The following is a 26,529-nucleotide window of genomic DNA, read 5'->3' as shown; positions in this document are numbered from 1 at the left end:
TTGGTCATTAGTATTGCTGATAACTAAGGTTTCCTTGGCCATGTTTGACCTGATGCCATAAACTTCATGGGATCCAGGGTCAAATTTGAGGATTCACAGGGCAACTCTGTTTCTCTGTGCCCCTACTCAGTCTGTTCTGCTGGTGGACAGGACAGAGCAAAGGGTGGTGTTGATGTCTGGGATATTGTGTGTAAGGTATGATTCTGCGAGCATAGCTATGTTAGGCAATTGCTTGACTAGTCCGTGAGACAGAATTTTGGTTCTCGCCCCAAGATGTTCATCAGGAGGATTTTGCATGATCTCTGGATTATTAGTAGCCTCAACTGTCTGTAACCACTGAACTGCTCTTCTATGATTTTGGAATTGACCTGTACTGTGAAAAACCTTGCAGTACAGGTAGTTCTGTAATACAATAGTTGCGTTCTTGTGCAACCCACATTCTCGAAAAATTGTGCTTTAGAAACAGCACTTACAGTATTACAGCCAACACAAGTCTTAAAAGTTCACGCTGTAGAAACAAAATTCCCAATTTGTCAATTGTTACAGTGAATTTGAGTTAACGAAACGCGCATAATAGCAGAATGACCTGTATGCCTCTCCCCTGTTGCTACATGGAATTAAATATAACAGACATATTGATACAACCCTTGGATCTGAGTGTACTGTACCCCGAAGGTCACAATTACGTGACAATCTTGGATAACTTTTATTTTTTAATTAATGAGCTGTGATAGTCAGGGAATTACTAAAAGAATAAAGCTTCAATGATATTCCGTGGGTTTGAACCAGCAACTGTAAGGTTTATATAGTTAGAACATTGATACAGTCTTCAATATTTATAGAACGTATTTCTATCACCCAAAGTTGATATGTGGTAAACTTGGCTCATACAGTCTGATCAAACTCCCACAGCACTCATCAAATTACTAATATAATCAGAACAGATCCCACAGATTTCTCAGTAATTCTCTCAAGACATTAATTTCATGAACGGCCGTCAAATCTCATTAAACTTCATAAGGGATTATAACTCTTCACTTTTGTCAAGCTAGCTTTGAAACCCTCCCTTGAGACAAGAATATTGAATGATAGATTCAGGTAATTGAAATTTGATTTGCTTGACCTGTTTTTTCTGACCTATATTCTTTATTCACTCAGCAGAGTTTGTGAAGAAAAACAGTTGACCAGATGCTGACAAACCTGTCAGAATGCTCTGAGTAATTTAGCCTTATTAGTGCTAACCCAGATTCTCTGGCAGTCATTCCAACTGACCTCTCTCTTCATTTGATCACTTGCCAGTTGCAATAAATTTGTGCTGTACTGGCTTGGATCGCTTTTGAAATTGCTAACAACTTCACATCTCTCTCAAGTAAAGTGATTACCATGCTTTCTTGTGTTAAAGATTTATTTATTTTCCATTTCACAAGATCACAGATATTTATAAATGAGAATGGTCATTTGGCCCATCTTGGTATGTCCATCGACAGCAATCTCGCACTTTCCTTGCTGCAGCATTTAATTCTTACACATCAACTAGATTAGATTAGATTCCCTACAGCGTGGAAACAGGCCCTTCAGCCCAACCAGTCCACACCGACCCTCTGAAGAGTAACCCACCCAGACCCATTTCCCTCTGACTAATGCACCTAACACTATGGGCAATTTAGCATGGCCAATTCACCTGACCTGCACATCTTTGGACTGTGGGAGGAAACCGGAGCACCTGGAGAAAGCCCACGCAGACACGGGGAGAATGTGCAAACTCCACACAGACAGTCACCCGAGGCTGGAATCAAACCTGGGACCCTGGTGCTGTGAGGCAGCAGTGCTAACCATTGAGCCACCGTGCCGCCCTCAAATGTGCTCCCAAAAGCTCGTCCTGAAGTGTTAGTTACTTGTCATGAAGAAAAATGAAAGAATATCACTTGTCCACCTTGTCTTCAGGAAAACACATGCCGGTATCAAGCCCAGAATCTTCACGGTGGCTCAGTGGTTAGCACTGCTGCTTCACAGCTCCAGGGTTCAATTCCAGCCTCGGGTGACTGTCTGAGTGGAGTTTGCACATTGTCCCCGTGTCTGCGTGAGTTAACTTTGGGTGCTCCAGTTTCCTCCCACAGCCCAAAGATGGGAAGATTAAGTGAATTGGCCATGCTAAATTGCCCATAGTGTTCAGGGATGTGTAGGCTAGGTGCATTAGTCAGGGGAAATGTAGAGTAATAAGGTAGGGGAATGGGTGTGTGTGGAATACTCTTCAGAGTGGTGTGGACCTGTTGGGCCAAATGGCTTGCTTCCACACTGTCGGGATTCTCCTATTCACCAGCTCCACAATCAAATTAGATGTCATTCATAAGATCGCAAGAAGTAGAAGCTGCACTGATCACATGTTCCTTTAAATCTTCAATCTCCTATTTAATAAGATCATGGTTGTTCTGTTTGCGGTGTTAACTCCACTTTCCTGTCTGTCCTTACATATCTCTCGACTCCCTTGTTGATGAAAGATCTGCATTTTACTCGAGAGAATGGGCTGACCCACACTTTGCAGTTTAGTCAGTGTGAACACTGCTTTTTCACTTAGTCCGTGCATGTTGTTGATAATCCAGCTGTAAAAAAATGGCTGGTTTTGTTTCATCACCATATTATTTCAAAACATAAAGATTAACAAACTTTCTTAGTCTTTTTCTCCTCTCCAGAAAGCATGAGAAAATCAAAGCAAGTTTAAAAAAAAATTAAACCTCCATTAATAAATCAAGGTCTTGAAAAGCTCACTGTGCTCGCTTTTGATCATATCATTTGCATACCTGCCATTTTGCAGACATACTCTGGGAGCAGTAGTTCAACTGTAGTTGGCTTAAGAAGTTGCATATTTCTTCTAGGTTCATCTCCCATCATGACAGATGGTGAAATTTAAAAGGGTGGCAAAAGTTCCTACCTCTGAGCCAGATGACTTAGATTCAAGCCCCGCCTGCTCCAGAGATGTATCATAACATATCTAAGCAGGTTGATCGAAAATATCTATTTCTAATCCTTCACTGTTACCTTGAAGTGAAATGTCTGACCCTGATTATACATAGTTATATTGAAGTATCAAAATACTCCATTACACAGTACTGTGCTGTGGAACATAGGGACAAAAGTAAACCAGTCAGCTGTTTGAGTCTCTTCCTCTCCCTGATTGAAACATCGTGGGTCAATATATTAAGTCTCTCCAGCTGCCTTGGAAGAATAACCCTTAGTATAGTTAATGGTGCATTGTCCAACTTAGCCTAATTGAAAAGACCAGAGAGTCACAAGCCTATTCCTACTGTTAGTTGTAGCCTTCCTTTTTCCTGAATGAAGTCTTCACTTCAGATGTCTGTTCTCTCTTTAGCACATGGAGGTGATGGAGGATATGCTCAAGGACTTCCTGCTCGGTGAGCATCTTCTGTTGGTTGGAAATCAGGTGAGCACTGTTTTGAAGGAGTGAATTTGTGGTTGATCGCATGTCCCTCCACCTCCCGGTCCAACCACACACCCTCTCCACACTCAGGGAAAAAACCTTCAGGATTAAGAAATGTAACATGTAAGCGTTGAATTGTTGACATGCTACAGCATCAAATAAGCTGAAAACAATAACTTTAAAGTAACATCAACTGCCTCTCTACAAAGAATATAGCTGGGGATCATTGAGTGCTGCAGTGCAGAAAGAAACTATTTGGATCATATTTCCAATATGAGCCAGATTGTGTAATCCCACATCTTAATCTCCATTTCAATCAAGGAACTAATTCCTTTTTAAAGAAAGTTATGAACTCTGCAATAACACTGGTGTCTGACAGAGAATCTCATTTCCCAGGATAAAAACAAATTTGAACCTCTCTTAATACCCATTTAGGGAAAGATTTTGTTTATTTGTTGAATGTATATTTAACCCGGATGAATCTGCATAATGACAGTTGCTTTTAACTTGTTCATTCCTGGGATATGTGTGTCATTGGCAAAGCCACATTTTGTTGCAAGTTCCTATCCGAGTAGCTTGCTCAGCCAATTGAAAATGTAGCTCAGAGTCAACCCATTGCTGTGCATCTCGAGTCGCATGTAGGCCAGGCCAAGAAATTATGGCAGATTTTCATCAGCGGACATCAGTGAAACAGATAGGTTTTTAAGTCAAACAGATAATTTTGCGATCATCACTACTGCAGCATACTTTCAGTTCAAAATTTTATTAATTGGATTAGAATCCCACCAACAACCATGGTGTGAGATTTGACCTCAAACCCCAAAGCATTAGCCTAGCTTATTGATTTCAAATCTCATGACATTACATCTAGTAACCTAACACCATTGGCCTGACATATGTGAACCTATCATGTTTAAAGCTGTTAATACCGTAACAAGAAGTTCAAATGTCAAACCTAACAACACGTACATATCATTGGAGTCCAGTTGTGAAGGTAGGAAAACACACATGTTCTCTGCATGTTAGAGCCTACAATTTACAAGGACTGCCTGCCATTACTGTAAATTGTCAAATATGTCAGGGCTTGTGAGTCGCATAATCAGTGATATTTGTTTTTGCTCCTAGCCAAGAATGAAAGGTGAGTTCTTCCTAGCATGACTACATTTTAATTAATGATCAGCACTAAACCTGCACAGGAAGAACGGACTGATCTGTATCACATCAACTTACTCTGTGTCACCACTGCAGATATTGATTAAAATGCTTTGATTTTAATTAACAGTTTCTGAGGTCTTAAGTTTAAAAGTCAGGGCAGAGCACTCCTCAATACCTTATACTTGTCATTGCTTTTGTACTAAATTGAGAAGTTGTTCCCAAATCTGTGTCTAAGGTGACGTTGCACTTGAAAATAGGCCCTGCTGATTGACAGTTGAAACTGGGACACTGAGAAAGAGACTCCTCAGCTCAGCCACATTGAGGCCAGCTCTCAAACTCCATTGCTGAGAATTGATGCAGTCAGATTAGAAATTTGAAGTCGAGAAAGAAAGAACTTGAACTGAAATAGTGTATTTTGCAACCTCAGGACTTCTGAAAGTGCTTTGCAGCCTAAGTATTTTTCAAACATAGTGTTTCAAATTTTATTGGAGAGTGAGAAACTGGAGTCTCACTGGCATTCTAGGGTTAAACAAAGGTAATTTACGGCAGGAGGACAGATTGGACTGGGCGAGATGATGAAAATGTAGGATGGTTGATGAGCAAATACCTGATGTTTAAGAAGATGCTCAATTGCTCCTATCTAAAATTTATTCTGTAAAGGAAGAAAGATTGTAAGAGAGATAGAAATATCCATGGCTAAGTGTAGAGGTTAAAGGTAATATTAAGACAAAAGTTATGGCATGCCATATTGCAAAGGCAATTGGTAGGCTGGAGGATTGGGAAACGTGTAAAGGTCAAGAAAGGGTTAGTGAAAAATGTCATCAAAAGAGCAAAAGTAAACGATGAAAGAATATGATAGAGTCATAGAGTCTACTACTGCAAAATATAAAAACAGATAGTTAAAGCTTCTGTAAGAATATAACAGTGCAAAAGTGAATGATGGTCTCTGGTGGGATGAGATTGAGGAGTTAATAGTAGGGAAGTCAGAAATGGCGGCATCATGAAATCAGTATTTTGTTTCACTTTTCACAATGGAGAACACAAGTACCATTTTAATGGTAATCAGTAATGTAGAAGTTATGAAAAGGGACAAACTTAGATCAATTATCATCATGAGGGGAAAAAGTACTGAGCAAACAATTGCGATTGAAGGCAGACAAGTCCAGAATTACAAGCTGTATGAAAGTTTAGTTTGGCAACATTCGAAGTGCTGTTTGGTCGCCACCCTACAGGAAAGCTGTGGAGGCTTTGGAGAGGATGCAAAAGATGTTAACACCAACAATAAAGCAAAAAAAATGCAGATGCTGGAAATCTGAAACAAAATCAAAATCGGCATTTTTCCAGCAATTTATGATTTTGTGCGAAAGAGGTTTCCCGAGATGTTACCTGGATGGGAGCCTGTTAGCTTTAAGGAGAGTTGGACAAGCTTGGACTGTTTTCAGTCGAACATTGGAGGCTGAGGGGCAAGCTGACAATGTGTATGCAATTATGAGATGCATGGATAGGGTGGATAATTGGGGTTTCCCAGAGTGGAAATGTCAAATACTCGAGGCATGAGTTTAAGGTGAGTGAGAGAAAGTTTAAAGGAAGTCTACGAGGAAATGTTTTTACACAGAGAATGGTAGGACACACTGCCAGTAGAGTTGGTAAAAGCAGATTCGATATGTTTCAGTGGCAGTTAGACAGACACATGAACAGGAAGGTAATATTGGCATATCCAATTTGTAATTCATCGGTTAGCATAGATGGTATAGATCCACTCAAATCTCACCTTCAAATCTGACGTCCAGGGATTGTATTAACTTGGGGTGGCTGGGTGTCTGTGAAAACTGAAGTTGTGCCTGTGAGTAAGTGCTGAAGAATAGTTTTCAGAAACCTGAAAAATGTAATTGCAGGAGATAAGAGGGCGATTGACCAGAACATAAATAGTTATTGATGCAGAGCATGATGAAATGGCACTTGAGGCAATTTCTATTCCACATTGTTCAAAGTGAAGAATTGAAGTCTCTTATGACATTTTCCTGAGACTTGTGACCAACGTGTCTCAGAAATAAATTTGGCCTGATAGATTTTTTTTCTAATTCAAAATGAATTGAAACATAAACACACAAGGCTGTGGATTACGTTTAAACAATAAGTTTATTACATAGGAGCAATAAAAATAATCCTAAATTGCCTAAACATAACACAGTTTGAAAGCTTTCAAAACACATGGCAAAATAAATCCCATTTACTCCCCAATGTTATCTATTAATAGTTACTCAAATAAACATAACTTTTCCTCCTTGACCCAATCTATCATAGAGTCATAGGATTTTACAGTACAGAAGGAATTTGACCCATCATGTCTCTACTGGCTCCCAAAAGAGCTACCCAGCTGGACCCACTCTCCAGCCTTACCCCTGTCGCCCTCTAACTTCATCACTTTCAAATATATATCCAGGACTGTTTTGAAACCTCCCATGGAATCTGCCTCCACCATTGTCCCAGGCAGCACATTCCAAATCCTAACAACTCTGAGAAAGGAAGTTTCTCCTCATACCTCTCCTAGCTCTCTTGCTGACAATCTTGAAATTGTGATCCCTAGTTACTGACATACCATTTCGTGGAAATAAATCTTCCTTTATCCTGTGAAACGTGTTCATAATTTTGAGAACCTCAATAAGTCACTTATTTTCTGCTCGATGGAAAATAAGCCCAATTTCTGTAATCTTTCTTTATATCTTAAATCTTTCATTCCTAGTATAATTCCATTAAATTTCCTTTGATCTGTCTCCAGGGCTTTGACATTCCTTCCTTAAATAGAGTGCCCAAAACTGAACACAATAGTCCATATGTGGTCTGACCAAAGATTTGTAGAAGATTAGCATCATTACTTGTTTTTATACATTGTGTGGCTGATTATAAGCCTTCTTAACAACTGTTTCAACTTGCCTGTCCACCTTCAGAGAATCATGCGTGTGAACCCTGAGGTCCCTCCACCAGAATCTCCTGCAAGTTAGAACATAGAACATAGAACATAGAAGAATACAGCGCAGTACAGGCCCTTGGGCCCTCGATGTTGCGCCGATCCAAGCCCACCTAAACTACACTAACCCACTATCCTCCATATACCTATCCAATGCCCTCTTAAATGCCCATAAAGAGGGAGAGTCCACCACTGTTACTGGCAGGGCATTCCATGAACTAACGACTCGCTGAGTGAAGAACCTACCCCTAACATCAGTCCTATATCTACCCCCCCTTAATTTAAAGCTATGCCCCCTTGTAATACCCGACTCAATACGCGGGAAAAGGTTCATACTGTCGACCCTATCTAACCCCCTAATCATCTTGTACACCTCAATCAAGTCACCCCTAAACCTTCTTTTCTCTAGTGAAAACAGCCCCAAGTGCCTCAGTCTTTCCTCATACGATTTTCCTTCCATACCAGGCAACATCCTGGTAAACCTCCTCTGCACCCGTTCCAATGCCTCCACATCCTTCCTATAGTATGGTGACCAAAACTGCACACAATATTCCAGATGCGGCCGTACCAGAGTCTTATACAACTGCATCATGACCTCAGGACTCCGGAACTCAATTCCTCTACCAATAAAAGCCAGTACGCCATATGCCTTCCTCACCGCACTATTTACCTGGGTGGCAACTTTCAGAGATCTGTGTACATGGACACCAAGATCCCTCTGCTCATCCACACTACCAAGTATCCGACCATTAGCCCAGTACCCCATCTTTTTGTTATTCTTCCCAAAGTGAATCACCTCGCACTTAGCTACATTGAATTCCATCTGCCACCTTTCTGCCCAGCTCTGCAGCTTCTCTATATCCTGCTGTAACCTGCCACATGCTTCCTTACTGTCAACAACTCCTCCGACTTTCGTATCATCCGCAAACTTGCTCACCCAACCTTCTAACCCCTCTTCCAGGTCATTTATAAAAATGACAAACAGCAATGGTCCCAAAACAGATCCTTGCGGAACACCGCTAGTGACGGCACTCCATGAAGAAACTTTGCCATCAACTACTACCCTCTGTCTTCTTCCATCCAGCCAATTCCTAATCCAAACCTCCAACTCACCCTCAATGCCATATCTCCGTATTTTCTGCAGTAGCCTACCATGGGGAACCTTATCAAACGCCTTACTAAAATCCATATATACCACATCTACCGCTTTCCCCTCATCAACCTCCTTCGTCACCTTTTCAAAGAATTCAATAAGGTTTGTGAGGCACGACTTGCCCTTCACAAAACCATGCTGACTATCCTTGATCACATTATTCCTATCCAGATGTGCATAAATCCTATCCCTTACAATTCTCTCTAAGACTTTGCCTACAACAGAAGTGAGACTCACCGGCCTATAGTTACTAGGGCTATCCCTACTCCCCTTTTTGAACAAGGGAACCACATTTGCTATCCTCCAGTCTTCTGGGACTACTCCTGTCGACAAAGAGGACATAAAAATCAAGGCCAATGGCTCTGCAATCTCCTCCCTTGCTTCCCAGAGAATCCTAGGATAAATGCCATCAGGCCCAGGGGACTTATCTATTTTCACCTTTTCCAGGATTTCCAACACCTCTTCTCTACATACCTCAAAGCCATCCATTCTACTTATTTGTTCCTCAGTATTCTCATCGACAACAATGCCCTGTTTCTGAGTGAATACTGAAGAAAAGTATTCATTCAGTGTCTCCCCAATCTCTTCCGCCTCCACACGCAACTTTCCCCTACTATCCTTGACTGGACCTATTCCTACCCTAGTCATTCTTTTATTCCTAACATACCTATAGAAAGCCTTAGGGTTTTCCCTAATCCTATCTACTAAGGACCTTTCATGTCCCCTCCTTGCTGCTTTTAGCTCTCTCTTCAGGTCCTTCCTGGCTACCCTATAACTCTCAATCGCCCCAATTGAACCTTCACGTCTCATCTTGAGATAGGCCGCCCTCTTCCATTTAACAAGGGATTCCAATTCCTTATTAAACCACGGCTCCCTCGCACGACCCTTTCCTTCCTGCCTGACAGGTACATAATTATCAAGGACACTCAATAGTTGCCCCTTGAACAAGTTCCACATATCATTTACACTCTTGCCTTGGAGTCTACTTTTCCAAGCCACACATCCTAAGTCATGCCTCACCGCATCATAATTTCCCTTACCCCAGCTATAATTCTTGCCCTGTAGTACACACTTATCCCTCTCCATCACGAGTGTAAAAATCACCGAATTATGGTCACTATCCCCAAAGTGCTCACCTACCTCTAATTCTAACATTGTACCATTGAGGCTTGTATCTCCTTGTATCTTCTACCAAGAACCATTACCTCTCATCTCTCTCACTGAAATTCATTTGCCAGGTGTCTGCCTATTTGACCAACTTGTAAACATCCCTCTGACGTTGCTCAGCATCATCCTCACAATTCACTTTTCTCCTCAGCTTAGTATCATCTCCTATTTAGAGATTTTGCCCTCAACACCATCTCCAAGTCGTTTCTCTAAATCAGAAACAGCAAGGGTCCCAACACTGATATCTGGGGCACATCACTTTCAACTCATCCCGAATCTGAAAAATATCCATCTGTACCTACCCTCTGCTTCATGTTTTTTTAGCAGACTTCTAATCCATGTCACAGAGGATGCATCATTCCAAAACATTTCCAATTTTTTAACAAATCTGGCATGTAATATTGTATCAAATACACTTAAATCTTAGCAGGACTTATACACTTAATGGTAAGGTCCTAGGGAATGTTGCTGAACAAAGAGACCTTGGAGTGCAGGTTCATAGCTCCTTGAAAGTGGAGTCGTAGGTAGATAAGATAGTGAAGAAGGCATATGGTATGCTCTCCTTTATTGGTCAGAATATTGAGTACAGGAGTTGGGAGGTCATGTTGCGGCTGTACAGGACATTGGTTCGGCCACTGTTGGAATATTGCGTGCATTTTGTGGTCTTCTTTCTATGGGAAAGATGTTGTGAAACTTGAAAGGGTTCAGAAAAGATTTACAAGGATGTTGCCAGGGTTGGAGGATCTGACCTACAGGCTGGGGTTGTTTTCCCTGGAGCGTCAGAGGCTGAGGGGTGACCTTATAGAGGTTTACAAAATTATGAAGGGCACGGATAGGATAAATAGACAAAGTCTTTTCCCTGGTGTCGGGGAGTCCAGAACTAGAGGACATAGGTTTGGGTGAGAGGGGAAAGATATAAAAGAGACCTAAGGGGCAACCTTTTCATGCAGAGGATAGTATGTGTATGGAATGAGCTGCCAGAGGATGTGGTGGAGGCTGGTACAATTGCAACATTTAAGAGGCATTTGGATGGGTATATGAATAGGAAGGGTTTGGATGGATATGGGATGGATGCTGGCAGGTGGGGCTAGATTGGGTTGGGATATCTGGTCAGCATGGACAGGTTGGACCAAAGGGTCTGTTTCCATGCTGTGCATCTCTATGACTCTAAATATTTTCTGAAAGTCCAACTATCCAACATCCACAGCAGTACCTCACGAAATGCTTACGTCACCTCATCAAAGAACTCAATTAAGTTTGTGAGACGTGACCTCCCCTTGTCAAAGCTATGTTGAGTGTCTAGTATTAACTTATTTACCTGGAAGTGTTTACTTTATCTCATATTACAGCCTCCATCAGTTTTCCCATTATAAGCCCTGGCTTATCCTTTGCCCCTTTCATAAACAATGGTGTCACATTTGCAATCCTCCCCCCGGGACTAATCCTGTGTTCAAAGAAGTCTGGAAACTTTTTGTCAACGACTCCACAATTTGCTCCCTTAATTCTCTCAGTTTAGGATGCATCCCATCTGAGCCTGTTGACTCCCTTCACTTGGAGTGCTATCAACTTTCTGGCAACCGTTCTTTTTCTATCACTATACTGTTCAATTACACACATTTTTAATTATGCCATTGTCACCATCTTCTAATTTGTGAAAGACAGAAGCAAAATATTAATTTAGTACCTCTGTTTCAGTGAGCGGCTTACCCTGCTAGTTCCTTATGGGCCCAACTCTATCCTTCAGTAATCTTTTATTGTTAATAGGCTTGAAGAACATTTTACTATTTGTTTTAGTGCAGCGTGTCATCCTTTCCATGTGCTTCCTCTTCGTCTTCTTTATCCCAGCCTTAGCCTTTTTTCCTGCATTTGAGATATATTTCATGATTTCTGTTGTTATTGTTATTCTGGTATGCATCATATGCTTCCTTTTTCTGCCTTATTTTCTCATCAGTATTCTTAGTCATCCAGGGTATTCGAACTTTGGATACCCCTTATTTATATCTCGTGGTATGTACCCAATTTGTAACCTTTTCATCTCCCTTTTGAAATGCTTCCATTTTGCATCTACCATTTTGTCCACCAAAATACATTTTCAATTAATGTGCTCTAATTCAACTTTTAGACACCTAAAATCTGCCGTTTTCCAGTCTGGGATCTTAATTATTGACTGATTTTTATCCTTTTGCAGCTTAATATTGAACCTTGTTATGTTATGGTCACTATTTCCCAAATGCTTCCCACTCCGACATTCTCTACTTGGCCTGCCTCATTACCTAAGACCAAATCCAGCCTGGCCCCCTGATAGGACTGGAAATGTACTGTTTCAGAAAATTTTCTGGTACACATTGTAGGAATATCTCCCCTTCTGTGCCCCACCCTCTACCTTTTTCCTAGTCTTTCCTAATATAAACACCAATCAACACAACTTTTCCTGCAGATTTCCATAATTTGCCTCCAAACGTTTTCTTCTACTTCCTCCCCACTATTTAGAGATCTATAATAAATACCCAGCACAGTCACTGGTCCCTTTCTGTTGTTCGCCTTCAACCATATAGATGCAGATTCAAATACTGTATCTTATTCAAGGGCAATATACTGTCTTTGAGTAAGACTACGATACTCGTTCATGTTTACCCACCGTTCGAATAAAACCTTTATAACCCAAGATGTTAAATATCCAGTCATCTTCTTCCTTGAGCCGTATTTTTGTTAATGCTCCTAATGTAATATCAATCCCAAGCAATTTCTGGTTCCAGTTCCCCAATTTTGTTCACTACACCCTTTGTATTTGCATACACGCAGTTTAACCCTGCCCTTATATCTCTTTTGCCTATTGAAAGATGATCATTCATTTGTTCACTGTCAACATTTTTTCTGACTTTTGCCCTGACTGGTACTTCTAAAACCAGACCCATTTGTCATGGACAGTGAGGAAGGTTATCAGAAATTGCAGCGGGATCTTGATCAGCTGGGGATGTGGGCTGAGAAATGGCAAATGGAGTTTAATATACTTAGGTGTAAGGTCTTGCATGGGAGAATGGGATTGAGAAACCTATCAGATATGATTGAATAGCGGAGCAGACTGGAAGGGCTGAATGGCCTAATTTCTGCTCCTATGTCTTCTGGTCTGATTGAATGAATATGGCATGAGCTGTCAGCAGAAATTGTTGAGGCGAGTACATTAACAACGTTTAAAAGCATTTGGGCAAATACATGGATAAGAAGGTTGAGAAGGATTTGGGCCAAGTGCAAGGAAATGGGGTTAGCATAGGTGGACATTGTGGTCGGCATGGACCCGTTTGGGCCAAAGAGCCTGTCTCTGTGCTGTAGGACTCTATGACTCCATAATCTCAAAATCAAGCTGCACCAGCAAAGTGTCTACATTTTCTAACTGCACACTGCTACTTCTGGTACTATGATCCACGAACAGATACTGTCTCTTTGAGTTATTATTTATTCATGATTGTTTTTTGTTGTTTACATAGGGTGTGGGCAAAAACAAGATCGTTGACCATTTCCTGCATCTATTGAATAGACCCAGGGAATATTTACAGCTTCACAGGTAAATAGTGATCAAACTGCCAAATTATAAGTAGCTGGATAAACCTAATTTTGCTGACCACCCAACAAATTTTAAAAATTACCGTAGTTTAGCAGTTCAGTTTCCTCCAGTTAGATCTTACCATCAGGAATCATTTACATGATATAAGACCCACAACTCAATTTCACCCTTGTTTCCCCGCCCTCGGTTTCACCCTTTTTACCCCTGCCCTAGGTTTCACTCTCCTCCCTTTGCTCTCGGTTTGTATCGTCTTCCCCTTGCCCTCGGTTGACCTTCTTCTATCTCCCTCCCATCTCTGTTTTCCCCTTTCTGACCCCATAGCTTCCCCTCTTTAATACTCTTCCATCCTCACCACTTTAGATTTCCCTCCATGTTGGTGGTCAGACACGCTCCAAGTCGCTCCCCTCCTACTCCCTCATTGAATATATATCGTATTCTTCCTTCCCAACAATGTGATCACCTCACATTTCCTTGCCTTCCTCTCTCCTCTCCTGTGAGGACAAACAATACATGATGAATGGTAGTGTTTTAATGGCCGTACAAGAGGAATGATGTTGGAATATCTGTGCATCGGTCTTTGAATGTAATAGGGAAGTTTAACACAGCACTTAATAAAACATGGAATCCTGGAATTTATAAATAGATACATGGCATATGAAAGCCAGGGAGGTACACTAGTTTCCATGTCCTCTTGAAGTTTATTATCTTTTCATCACTGTGCACTGTACTTCTAGTCACAGATCATTGCTTATTTTGAATTTGTAATGCATACATTCACGTTATCAAAGTATATCAAAACAGAGTGACCTCATACAGAACTTTGGATAAAGCTACAGTGTACCGCCATACTGTTCAAAAAACAGTCATTCACAGCAACTTCCTGTTCCTAAGCTCAATTTGATTCACCACTTGCATCTCATGGGCTTCAGTTTTGCTAACTAGCTTAATGTGTGCTCCTTTGTCAAGCACCTTGTGACACAACAATAGCTGCTGGAACAAAGCCACAAGCAGTGATCCTCAATCCACTAGAAATCCAGCAGTAACATGCACAGGCATCACATGGTCAGACCATCGTCCCAAAATACCTGCAGCCAAAGTTGGCAATGCCAGTTTTTATTCCAATTTTATCTTGAACAAGTTTAAAGGGAATTGTATTTGAATCCCTGGCTCTGCTTAAAAGTCAGTAATTCAAATCATTGGCTAGCCATGTTACAAAGTATTTTAGCTTTTTTTTGATGTGTCGTAATACAACATGCCAGTTCATTTCCAGCATTCTGCACGAAGTGTGAATGTTACTGCACATTTTAGTTTTTTTTGAGATTTAAAAATATTTTCTTAAGATAATGGTTGGAATAGTCTTTAATTCTGCAGCATTTACATGTTTAGATAAGCGCGTTTTTAAGCAGTACTATCCATGAAGCAAAGCCTTTGGGCATATTCAAGGTTTAAAGAAACATTTCAGTAGCATGTGAAACTGGGGCATCTGCAATGCAGCCGTAATTCTAAAAATAATCAGTTATTATTAGCATTCACAGTGAAGCTGTTGTTAAAACTCCTCCTGCTCTTTGTCTCACTTGCCTTTCTCCCAGAGACTGAAGAAGCGCAAGGCTGATCAGGAGAAAACTCCTTAAAAAAATCTCGACAGCAGATCCCTGTTTTCAGAATGGTGAAGTTAGGAAAAATGCATATATGTAGTCCCTTTCACAATCTCAGGTCATCATAAAACACTTTTCAACCAGGTATAGTCAAAAGAAAAACGGATAAGCCATACATCTCCTCAGGCCTGTTCTGCTATTCACTGGCCATGATTCCATATACCTGCCTTTGCCCCATATCCATTAATATCTTCAATTAACAAAAATCTTATCAATCTCAGGTTTCAAGTTAACAATCGGTAAAGTTGTTCCCAACGTTAGATGTGACTTGTGTACTCGATGAAGCTGTGAGCACTTCCTTATGGGGGAGTCAAGGACCAGAAGGCACAGTCTTAGAATAAAAGAGCACAATTTAAGATGGAGATGTGGTGGAATTTCATGTGTCTGAGGGTTGAGAGTCATCAGAATGCCTTGTTGTTGAGAGCTGTGGTGGTTGAATCCTTGCGCATATTTATGGTGAGGTCGATAGATTCTTGATCTGTATGGGAATCAAGGATTACGGGGGAAAGGCAGGAAAGTGTACATGGGGAATATTGAATCAGCCATGATCCTATTGAATGGTGAAGCATGCTCGAGGGTGCTTTTACTGTTTCTTATGATCTTACGGTCTTTCTTATCCACTCTTATTCTCCACTGGCTAGATAGTCGTTATTCCAGAGTTGAGGGGTGTGTGCAAGGGGACCCTACAGAATTTCCATCATAGCAGCTTTCAAAGGAATTTAACTGAAGCTTCCAAATTCTGATTTAAATGGAGACTTTGAGGGTTTCAGACTAGAAGAAATACCCAGAGAGTAATTCTTAAATAGTCAATCAGGGAGCATTAGAGTATTAAATATATCATTTAACTCCTGAGTCAGTATTTAACTGACTCAGACTGGCCTCACAAACTGCAGAACACCCAAACGTATCCCCCTTCTCTGGACCCACTCTCCACTTCACTTGCTGCAGAGCTTCCTGCTCACTCCATTCCCCTCTCTATTCACCGACTGAAAGCTGACAATTCCTTCGCACTCTGGAGCTGCTCTTCACCTCTGCTTCCTGTTCCCCCTTTCCCTGCTCAAACATGTATCAAATTCCCTCTTGAACCTCTTGATTCCAAGTATTGGAACTTCATTTATGTCATAAAGACAGAAAGTACAGCGAGTACGTAACAGGTCAACAGCATCCGTGAGGAGGTAAAGAGAGTGAATATTTTACTTTTGTGATCTTTCAGCATGTGGCCAGGTATTTTATTTTACAAACAGTGTTGCTTAAAAACCGTTCTCCCCTTGGAGACCAGGTACCGTTCTGATATATCTTAGCTGCACTCCCCACAATGTGCTGAATTTGCCAGGTACCCAGTCAGGTTTCCATGTCGAATTTTCTTGATGTCTAGTTTGTTTGGCACATTTCGTAAGGTAGGAAGCTGCCATATTAATTAAAATCAAACAAAGAACTGGAGATAGTGGAGATGTGAAGCAAACAAAATTACTGAAGGAATGCAGCAGGTAGGCAGCTTGCGTAATGATAAAGCAAAATAAACCTTTTGAGTTGGAAGGTCCTGAAGATGAGTCACTGGACTCGAAGTGTTAACTGTTTTCTCTCCATAAACATTGCCAGACCTGCTGAGTTCTTCCAGCAATTTCTGTTTTTGCATATTAATTAAGTGATTTGGCCTATCAATAAGGTGTTTAATAATCCTCTTAATTGGCAGCTTGTCACTGCCAGCTGAAAACTCATTGTGTCACTTTTCAAAGCAGAAGAAATAGAGCGAGGTGCTCCTGATGTCGAAATGGACCTCTCTTGACCGATTCCATCCCAAATCCAGTCATAGTCCACATTGCTGAGAACCCTTTGAGATTCTGCCCAATATTTGACTATGTTTTTACTTTTTTATTTAAATTACGAATCTCACCTGATTGTGTTTCATGTGCCACTTCATATTGGTCTTCTGCTTGAATATGAAACTTGTTGTGGTAAACACAATTTGTGTTACTAAGTGTTGCAGTAATAGACGGTGAGCTGTCTGTCTTCACATGGAAGAAATGAATCGCTGTGCCTTGAAGGCGGCGGATAGGTTCAGGTTCACACTCACTTTGTCCAGCTCATTTCTAAACACAGCAAGACAGATGAGATGACAGGTAATAGCCTGTCTTTTGGATTATTTTATTTCTGTTTTGAATTTCCTTATGTTCCATTCTACTACAGAGCAGCGTTATTAATTTAAATATATTCTTGTTACAGTTGCATGTTTGAGAATCTGATTGGTTACCACAACTATATTAGAATACAATAGTTAGAGACAAATGTCATATGATCAAGTGATTCCTAGCCTTGATTTTCATGGGCACTTGGAGCACTGAAACATTTGGAGAAGATTCAAATGAGACATGACATTCCCATGACTGAATGGCTTGTTTGACTGGTTAGGTCTATTCCAACCTGCCTGAAATGGGACTGAGGAAGCAATGTTTGAAACTCTCCACTGACTTGGTGTTCAAATTGTTATGGCCCAGGCCAGACCCCCTCAAAACATTTCAAGAAGGTAGCTTAGACCCTAACCTTTTCAGTTGTTTAAAGCAGGTGTAAGGTGGATATGCCAGGAGCGATCTAGCTGATCAAACTACTCAGTTTTAATCAAAACAGAATTTATTTACAAAGTACTGAATGAAACACAAACAAAAAAAAACAGAATTTGAAGTAACAACTGTTTGAAAACCCAACCGTCAAGATATCCCCTGCAACTTAAGAAAGAACTGCTCTGATTTCCTGCAACATGCCACAAACACACCTCTTAGCAAAAAGGTAAATTCAAACACAGGTTCTTACAGGAGAAAGAGATTGCAGAGAGGATCAGCCAAGGATGATTAGCTGAAACATTGAACTTCTTCCACTGCAGCTGTTTCTCCAGGCCCCCAGCTGAAAAATCCCTGAATTGGGAGAGCTGGCCACTCCCCTTTCATTGTGCAAGTGTTTTAAAAAACAAACCTAAAAGCCCTTTTCCTGATTGTTACGTTCGGCGGTACCTGCCTTTTGCAACCCCTTTTGAAAAAAAACCAAGGACAACGTAACCTTGTTAAAGGAGTAGTATCATCCCAAAATATTTCATTTTGAGAGAAAGTTACCAACCAAATGAGGTACTTCTTAAAAATGCATCGTATTGAGGTTTGCTATCCTCATCTCCTCAATGAATGATATGAATAGACTATGTGGTGATGTCTGGCACAAATGAACATCCTCTTAAGAGTGTCTGCCAAGTTATCAAGAAACCTGTTCTAATAGATCCGTTTTTCCCTGACATAAAATGAGTTCTATTTCCCAAAAGGATCATAATCTAATTTATCTAAATCCAGAGGTTGAAGCACTAAAGGTAGCAGATCCTCAAGTATGCACAAGGCTACATTCAGAGTTTTAACCGGCAAAATCTCCATGGTTCCCTGGCAGCTTGTTATGCCAGCAATGCCATCAAATCATTGGTTTTCCAAGAGTTCATCTGCTATCATTGTATAGTTTTGCCAATTGATTTTTTAAAACTGTGTTTTACTTTATTTCAGGGACACCACAGTGCAGAGTCTCACTCTCCAACCATCTGTACAACAGGGGATTATCACGTATGAAGATTCTCCTCTGGTCAGTTTTAATGTTTACCATCAGAAGTTAACTATCCATAGACATACATGTACTCTTCCTGGATAGGCAAAAATCTGCAGATAGAGTCATGGACTCATACAGCATGGAAACAGACCCTTCGGTCCAACCCATCCATGCCGACCAGATATCCCAACCCAATCTAGTCCCACCTGCCAGCCCATATCCCTCCAAACCCTTCCTATTCATATACCCATCCAAATGCCTCTTAAATGTTGGAATTGTACCAGCCTCCACCACATCCTCTGGCAGCTCATTCCATACACGTACCACCCTCTGCATGCAAAAGATAGAGCATAATGTAGGAAGTGTATGAAATTGTTCTCTCTGGCAGGGAAACTGAAAGAAAGGATATCACAAACAGGGCATGACTGCAGAATTTCAAGGTGCAGAGGGTTTTAGGTAAATGAGTTGCAAAAACCTAGTACAGCAGATAAGATGAATAACATGGTGTCCATTATCGCAAGAGTAATTCAACAGTAAGGTAAGAATTCAATTGGTGAAACTGCATTTCAACTACTGGGTTCAGTTTGGGGTCTCCTTATTTAAGGAGAAAGTGAGGACTGCAGATGCTGGAGATCAGAGCTGAAAATGTGTTGCTGGAAAAGCACAGCAGGTCAGGCAGCATCCAAGGAGCAGGAGAATTGACGTTTCGGGCATGAACCCTTCTTCAGGAATGAGGAAAGTGTGCCAAGCAGGCTAAGATAAAATGTAGGGAGGAGGGACTTGGGTGAGGGGTGTTGGAAATGCGATAGGTGGAAGGAGGTTAAGGTGAGAACTGTCTGCTTCGTAAAAGATGGAGGTTTCATAGAATCCCTCCAGACTGGAAAAAGGTCATTCAGTTTATTGAATCTGTGCCGACACTCTGAAGATCATTCTACCCAGACCCCGTCACTCTCACTGTCCCTGTAAATTTGCATTTTTACCATGACTAATCCATCCAGCCTATACATCCCTGGACACTACAGGCCATTTAGCATGGTCAACCCACCCAACCTGCACATCTTTTGACTTTGGGATAAAACCAGAACATCCGGTGGAAATCCATGCAAACATGGAGAGAACATATAAATTCCACACAGACAGTCACTCAAGGCTAGAATTGAATCCAGGTGCTGGCTCTGTGAGGCAGCAGTGCTAACCACTGACTCATTCTGTTGGAGCCCAGGTGGAGTAATTGATTATTTTTAAGACAAAGATAGATAATTACTTGTCAAGCAGGACAATCAAAGGTTAACTAGAGTAAATGGGAATGTGGAATTCACAACAGCCATGGTGTTATTGAAGGGTGGACCAGAGCTCAGGGACAAAGTGGTCTACTTCTCCTTTAGATTAGTACTTGCTGCATGTATCCCCCTTAAACTTTCCACCTCTCATCTTGAAAGCATGACTTCTCGTTATTGAATCCTTCACCCTGGGAAAAAGCTTGTCTGTATCCACCCTGTCTATACCGTTCATGATATTGCATGATATTTAATGATATTGCTGATGAGGATTTCTTAGTTACCATTGGCTGTAATGAGAGCTACCAACTATATGAGTTGGTAGTGCTTACCTCTGAGTTAAAAGGTTCTGGGTTCAAGTCCCACTCCAAGACTCGAGTACAAAACCTAAGCTGAGACTCTACTGCGTACTGAGTGCTACTTACCCTGGGACCTCATGTGCCTTGGGCACCCCAAAGCACTGTTACAGAGAAGGGCAGGGGAGTTCACCCTTGTGTTCTGACCTGAACAAAAGTCACAAAGGCAGATGATTGCGTTGTTGTTTTTGGAAACTTGCTATGTGCAAGCTAGCTGCCGTGTTTCCTGTGTTACACCAGTGATTGCAATTCAGAAATACTCCAATAGATGCAAAGCACATTGAAGAAATGTTCATGAAAGGTGCTTTTTAATTGCCAGCTTTTATTTTCTTAGCATGGATTTAGCTACTACTGGAATGTTTTGGGATGTTTATCAGAATTGAGGATGTTTTAAAATTAGGATGTGAGCTGTTCTGGAGATATATCAAAATGAAACTGGTCTTGTGGTCAGTGTTGGAGTCAACAACCAAATACTTATTTTGAAGCGCATCAAGTTGCAGCTGCTGGATGTTTATAGCTGCACATCCATAATCCAGATGAAAATGACTGATGGAATAGGATTGAAGTGCCGAGTGAGGTAGAGTCATAGACTTGTACAGACCGGAAGTAGACCCTTCAGTCTAATTCATCCATGCTGACCAGATATCCGAAACTAATCTAGTCCCATTTGTCAGCATTTGGCCCATAATCCTCTAAACATTTCCTATTCATATAACCAACCAGATGCCTTTTAAATGTTGTAATTATTGCCATCCCCTACCACTTCCTCTAGCAGCTTGTTCCACACACGCACCAAGCAACCCCACAGCCCTGTGGCCGACCACTTCAACTCCCCCTCCCATTCCCCCAGGGACATGCAAGTCCTGGGCTGCCTGCATCCACCTAACACCTTCCCAGCTACCTTCCCCTCAGCCCCCTTCCCCCTCCACATTGCTGATGAAGGGCTTATGCCTGAAAAGTCGACTCTCCAGGTTCTCAAATGCTGCCTAACCTCCTGTGCCTTTCCAGCTCCAAAGAAAAGAGCCCCAGCCTATTCAGTCTCTCCCGGTAGCTCAAACCCTCCAACCCTGGCAACATTCTTGTAAATCTTTTCTTAATCCTTTCAAGTTTCACATGTCCTTTTTCTAGCAGGGAGACCAGAACTGCACGCAGTATTCCAAAAATGGCCTAACCAATGTCCTCTACAGCCACAACATAACCTCCCAACTCCTATACTCAATGCACTGACCAATAAAGGCAAGCATACGAAACAACTTCACTACCCTGTCAACTTGGGACTTCACTTTCAAAGAACTAGGAACCCACACTCCAAGGTCTCTTGTTCAGCAACACTCCCCAGGAACTTACCATTAAGTATATAAGTCCTACCCTGATGTGCCTTTCCAAAATGCAGCATTCACATTTATCTAAATTCAACTCCATCTGCCACTCCTCGACTCATTGGCCTTTCTGAGCTGACCTTCTTAGCTGTTCTCTGCACCTCCAATCATGGTGTCATCTGCAAAGTTACTAACCATAGCTCCGATGTTCATATCGGCATATAAATGAAAAGCTGAAATGTCCTGTCCTATCAAATCCTTGTCCTCACTCTAAAGTCACAAGTAACCAGATTTCTTTGTTATTTGTTTTAGGAATGCTGGCTAACTAGCATTTGTTGTCCATCTTGAATGCCCTTGCTATTTCTAGCAAGAATAAGACTTTGCATCATCCCTATTTGTGGAGATGTGAAATGATATGCCTGCAGACACATTTTAAGTTGGTTTCAGTGCACAATTGAAGCAAACTAAAAGCTGTCCTTTGCTACAAATCCGCATAGCCCAGCCCTTAACAATGAACTAAGCTGTTGCTCTTTTCCTCCTTCACAACCAAGAATTGTGGGCCAGCTGAGTACAGTATCAAGTATCTTGACATAATATTTTTGAACAATGAAAAATGAGCAGGGCAGTTGGAACAATTAGTTTGTTTTAGTTTCGTTTTAAAAAGCTTGCACAGATACAGTGGGTTGAATAGCTGTCTCCCATCCTTATAATTGGCTGAGAGAAACTAGGACTTCAGTGAGCAATATTCTTCCCCAGCCCCTTTCATTAAGTGCCCACTTTTCCCATCCAAACTATATTTTTTTAACTTCTCATAAGATGTGGCCATCACTGGTTGGGCCAGCAACAGTGAAGGGATGATGATATAATTCCAAGTCATACAATCATAGAATCCCTACACTGTGGAAACAGGCCATTTGGCCTGACAAGTTCACACTGACCCTCCGAAGAGTATCCCACCCAGACCCATTCCCCTATTCCTATTACTGTTCCCTATCCCTATTATTTCCCCTGACTAATGCAACTAGCCAACACATCCTGAACACTGGCCAATTTAGATTAGATTAGATTCCCTACACTGGAAACAGGCCCTTCGGCCCAACCAGTCCACAACGACCCTCCGAAGAGTAACCCACCCAGACCCATTTCCCTCTGACTAATTGACCTAACACTATGGGCAATTTAACATGGTCAATTCACCTGACCTGCACATCTTTGGACTGTGGGAGGAAACCGGAGCACCCGGAGGAAACCCACGCAAACACAGGGAGAATGTGCATACACCACACAGACAGTCACCTGAGGCTGGAATCGAACCTGGTAACCTGGGTGCTGTGAGGCAGCAGTGCTAACCACTGAGCCACTGTACCGCCCCTAGAAAGTGAAAGACCAGCACAACCCTGGACATTATGGGGCAATTAAGCATTGCTAATCCACTCAACCTGCACATCTTTGGACTCTGGGAGGAAACCAGAGCACCATGAGGAAACTTACATGGACATAGGGAGAATGTCTGTGTGGAGTTTGCACAGTCACCCAAGGGTGGACTTGAACCTGGGTCCCTGGCATTGTGAAGCAGTGGTACTGACCACTGAACCGCTGTGCTGCCCCCTATAGCATTGACAATTCACCTAACATGTACACCTTTGGATAGTGGGAAGAAACCAGAGCACCTGAAGGAAACCCATGCAGATACAAGGAGAATGTGCAAACTCCACATAGCCATTCACCCGAGGCTGGAATCAAACCTGGGTCCCTGGCTCTGTGTGGCAGCAGTACTAACCACTGAGCGTGCGGCTTGGAGGGAGTATTGAAGGTGGTGGTTTTGCTAAGCATCTGCTGCACTTGTCCTTATAGAAAATAGAGGTCAACATATTTATTGAAGGAGCTTCGATGAGTTGCTGCAGTGCATATTATAGATGGTGCACATTGCTGTCAGTGGAGGAGGGAAGTGAATGTTGAAGGTTTTGGATTGGAAACCAATCAAGTGAACTGCTTTGACTTGATAAATGTCAAACTTCTTGGATGTTATAGAGGAGTCACATCCATCCCGGCAAATGAAGAGTATTCCACTACACTACTAACTTGTGCCTTGGTGGATATTGGACAGGCTGTGGGAGACAGAAGGTGAGTCACTCACTGCAGAAGTCCCAGCCTCTAACCTGCTCTTGTATCTGCTGTATTGTATAGCTAATGCACTTGACCTTTTGGTTAGTAGGAACCCCACAATAGCAGGGGATCCAGTGATGGTAATGCTATTCAATCTCAAAGCAATATGATCAGATTTTCTCTTGATAGAGATGGAGGTTGTGTATGCAATATTGAGAGCAGACTTTGCAGACACTTTTTTTTTTGTCAGGCCCTGACAAGAAACATCTTGCCATCCTTCTCTTTCAGGTCATGAGTTGCCTTGACCAAACAGCTTATCCAAATGGGTTAAGAGGAACATCTCTGGTTCCCAGTTCTGCTCTCCCAGTTTGTGGAAACATCTTCTCTCCATTGGCCTATTGAACCAGTTCCGACATTGAACAAAACTTTTATCAGGCAGTCCACAATCTTTTTCCTGGATAAAAGAGCTTCAGCCTGTATAGTCTTTCCCAGTAATTATAAACACTCAGATCTGATTTCATTTCTTGTAAATTATTTTTGCGTCTTCTCCAGTGTCTCTGTGTTAACGCAGACATTATCTGTGAATATAACGTTATTAAAGAGAGAAATGGCTTGTTTTCTCTATTCTCAGGTCAAAGCTGTTAAATTGGGACACATCCTGGTCATTGACGAGGCTGACAAGGCACCAACCAATGTCACCTGTATCCTGAAAACATTAGTGGAAAGTGGTGAAATGATCCTCTCTGATGGAAGGCGTATTGTTGTTGGCAAGTATCAGAGCTTTGTTTTAAATGGGTATACACAAAAACAATAAATTCTGAATAATTCAAAACGTCTGCATGCATATATTTTATTAATTCAGTTTAAACTAAATTTATATTCTTCAATGTTGACCTTATCTCTAAATCTCACCCTGGTCTGTCCATTTAATTGCCTGGCAATGTGTCGTTTGAGCATCATACTCATGTTATTTCTCACTTGAGGTAGTTTGCTGTCTGTCTAGCACAAAGAACAATGGTTGTGGCTGTTGGTCATCAAGCATCTCAGCTCTCGGATATCTCTGCAGGAGTTCCTTAGGATAGTGTTCTAGGTCTAAGCCACCTTCAGTTACTTCATCAATGTCTCCCAACCCTCACCACAGGGAATCGTATATCCCTGATGACTGCACAATATTCAGCACCGTTTGGAATTGCGAATGTCCCATGTCGAGTTGCTTACCCCTTCCAAATTTCCTGTACAAACACAGAAAGTGCTGTTTTGTTCAGTTCTGAAGGAGAGTCATACTGGACTTGAAATGTTAACCTTGTTTCTTTCTCCACAGATTCTGCTGCACTGTTGAGTTTCTCCAGTGATCTCTGTGTTTGTATCAACTCTCCAGGAACTGCACTTTTTTGCGTTTATCCAATTTTCTTTCAACTTGTTCCATGGTCTTGCCCATCCCTATAATTTCCTATTCCATAACCCCTTTCGACCACCATGCTGTACAAATTCAGGTCAATCGGGCATCAGCAATCTTAATTCCGTCACCATCAGCTGTTTGAATATTAACATCTTGATGTCCTGAACTAAACCTCTCTGCCTCACTACACCTCTTTGCTCCATTATAATGCTCTGTATGTACAGGAGGCTTCACTAAAACAGAAAGAGTTGACCCCTGCGGAAAGGTAGCCTGTTTCTCTGCTCTAATTGTTCTGAGATTCTCTAAGTGCGGTTGAGACTGGCTTAAGAATCCCACCCCAGGCTGACATTCCTGTGGGATATTGTGCCAAAGGTGTAAACTCGATGACTTTCCCTCTTCACGCACTGTCCCCTGCCACATTTCAACTCTATAACTTTTGACCCAGAGAGTGTGGGAATGACTGGGGAGCTGGCTACTTCCTTGGTTTAAAGGTAAAACCCCAACAGAAGGACCGGATCTCTCTTACTGTGCAGTTTCACTTAATAATGTGCACTTAAGGAAAACAGTAAATTGGATGCTGTGTGACTGACAGAAGTTCTACTCATTATGTGATGCACTGTACTCAGTAATGTGACAGATTACATGCTGACTTTTCAGATCCCACCAGTGCTGAAGGAAGACCTGATCTGATAGTTGTTCATCCAGATTTCCGAATGATTGTGCTGGCTAACAGGCCAGGCTTTCCTTTCTTGGGTAATGATTTCTTTGGTGCGCTGGGTAAGTTCTTTCACTCTGAATTACTCAGCCATATTTATTTAGAATTGTTTTGGTATAAGTGATTTCACTGAACAGTTAGATTGGAACTATCATTCTAACGTTTTATTAAGGTAGAAAATCAATGCTTGAAGCAGCATTTTGTGTCCGTTCATCGAATCATAGAATTCCTACAGCGTGGAAACAGGCTATTTGGCCCAACTAGTCCACACCAACTCTCCGAAGATTATCCCTATTATTCTACATTTTCCCTGACTAACGCACATAACCCACACAAATCTGGACATTATGGGCAATTTAGCATGGCCAATTCACCTAGCCTGCACATGTTTGGACTGTGGGAGGAAACCCACAGGGAAACCACGAATATGCAAACTCCACACAGACAGTCACCCGAGGCTGGAATCGAACCTGAGTCCCTGGCGCTTTGAGACAGCAGTGCTAACCACTGAGCCACTGTGCTGCCCATTTATTTAACTTGCAAGGCCAAAACCTATTTCACAATAGCTTGAAGAAGTCCCCTTTACAAATACTGTCAGAGTGCAAGATGAGAAATTGCTTTTTGATGATACTTTCCCAGTATTACCCAATTTCATTAGGAAAGTTACTGCTGAATTTGCTTTTTCTGG

At 41.6% G+C, this 26,529-nt stretch overlaps 1 protein-coding gene across 4 annotated transcripts in view; it reads left to right on the top strand.

The window, feature by feature from the left end:
- The window catches only part of vwa8 (von Willebrand factor A domain containing 8), a 367,132-nt gene that overhangs the window by 161,196 nt on the left and 179,407 nt on the right, over positions 1-26,529 (top strand). For 3 of the 4 annotated variants that reach the window (XM_087993165.1, XM_087993168.1, XM_087993167.1), the window contains exons 20-24: positions 3,368-3,439; positions 13,365-13,441; positions 18,630-18,705; positions 24,359-24,494; positions 25,784-25,903. In XM_087993165.1, the coding sequence (XP_087849291.1) occupies positions 3,368-3,439; positions 13,365-13,441; positions 18,630-18,705; positions 24,359-24,494; positions 25,784-25,903 (481 nt within the window). The remainder of the gene's footprint in view (positions 1-3,367; positions 3,440-13,364; positions 13,442-18,629; positions 18,706-24,358; positions 24,495-25,783; positions 25,904-26,529) is intronic. The other variant, XM_087993166.1, reaches the window with a different exon arrangement.

This window comes from Chiloscyllium plagiosum, unplaced genomic scaffold (assembly GCF_037043375.1).
Source record: "Chiloscyllium plagiosum isolate Xiang-an unplaced genomic scaffold, Cpla_swu_hap1 HiC_scaffold_12, whole genome shotgun sequence".
Classification (NCBI taxonomy): Eukaryota; Metazoa; Chordata; class Chondrichthyes; order Orectolobiformes; family Hemiscylliidae; genus Chiloscyllium; species Chiloscyllium plagiosum.
This window is presented reverse-complemented; position numbering and strand designations above follow the sequence as displayed.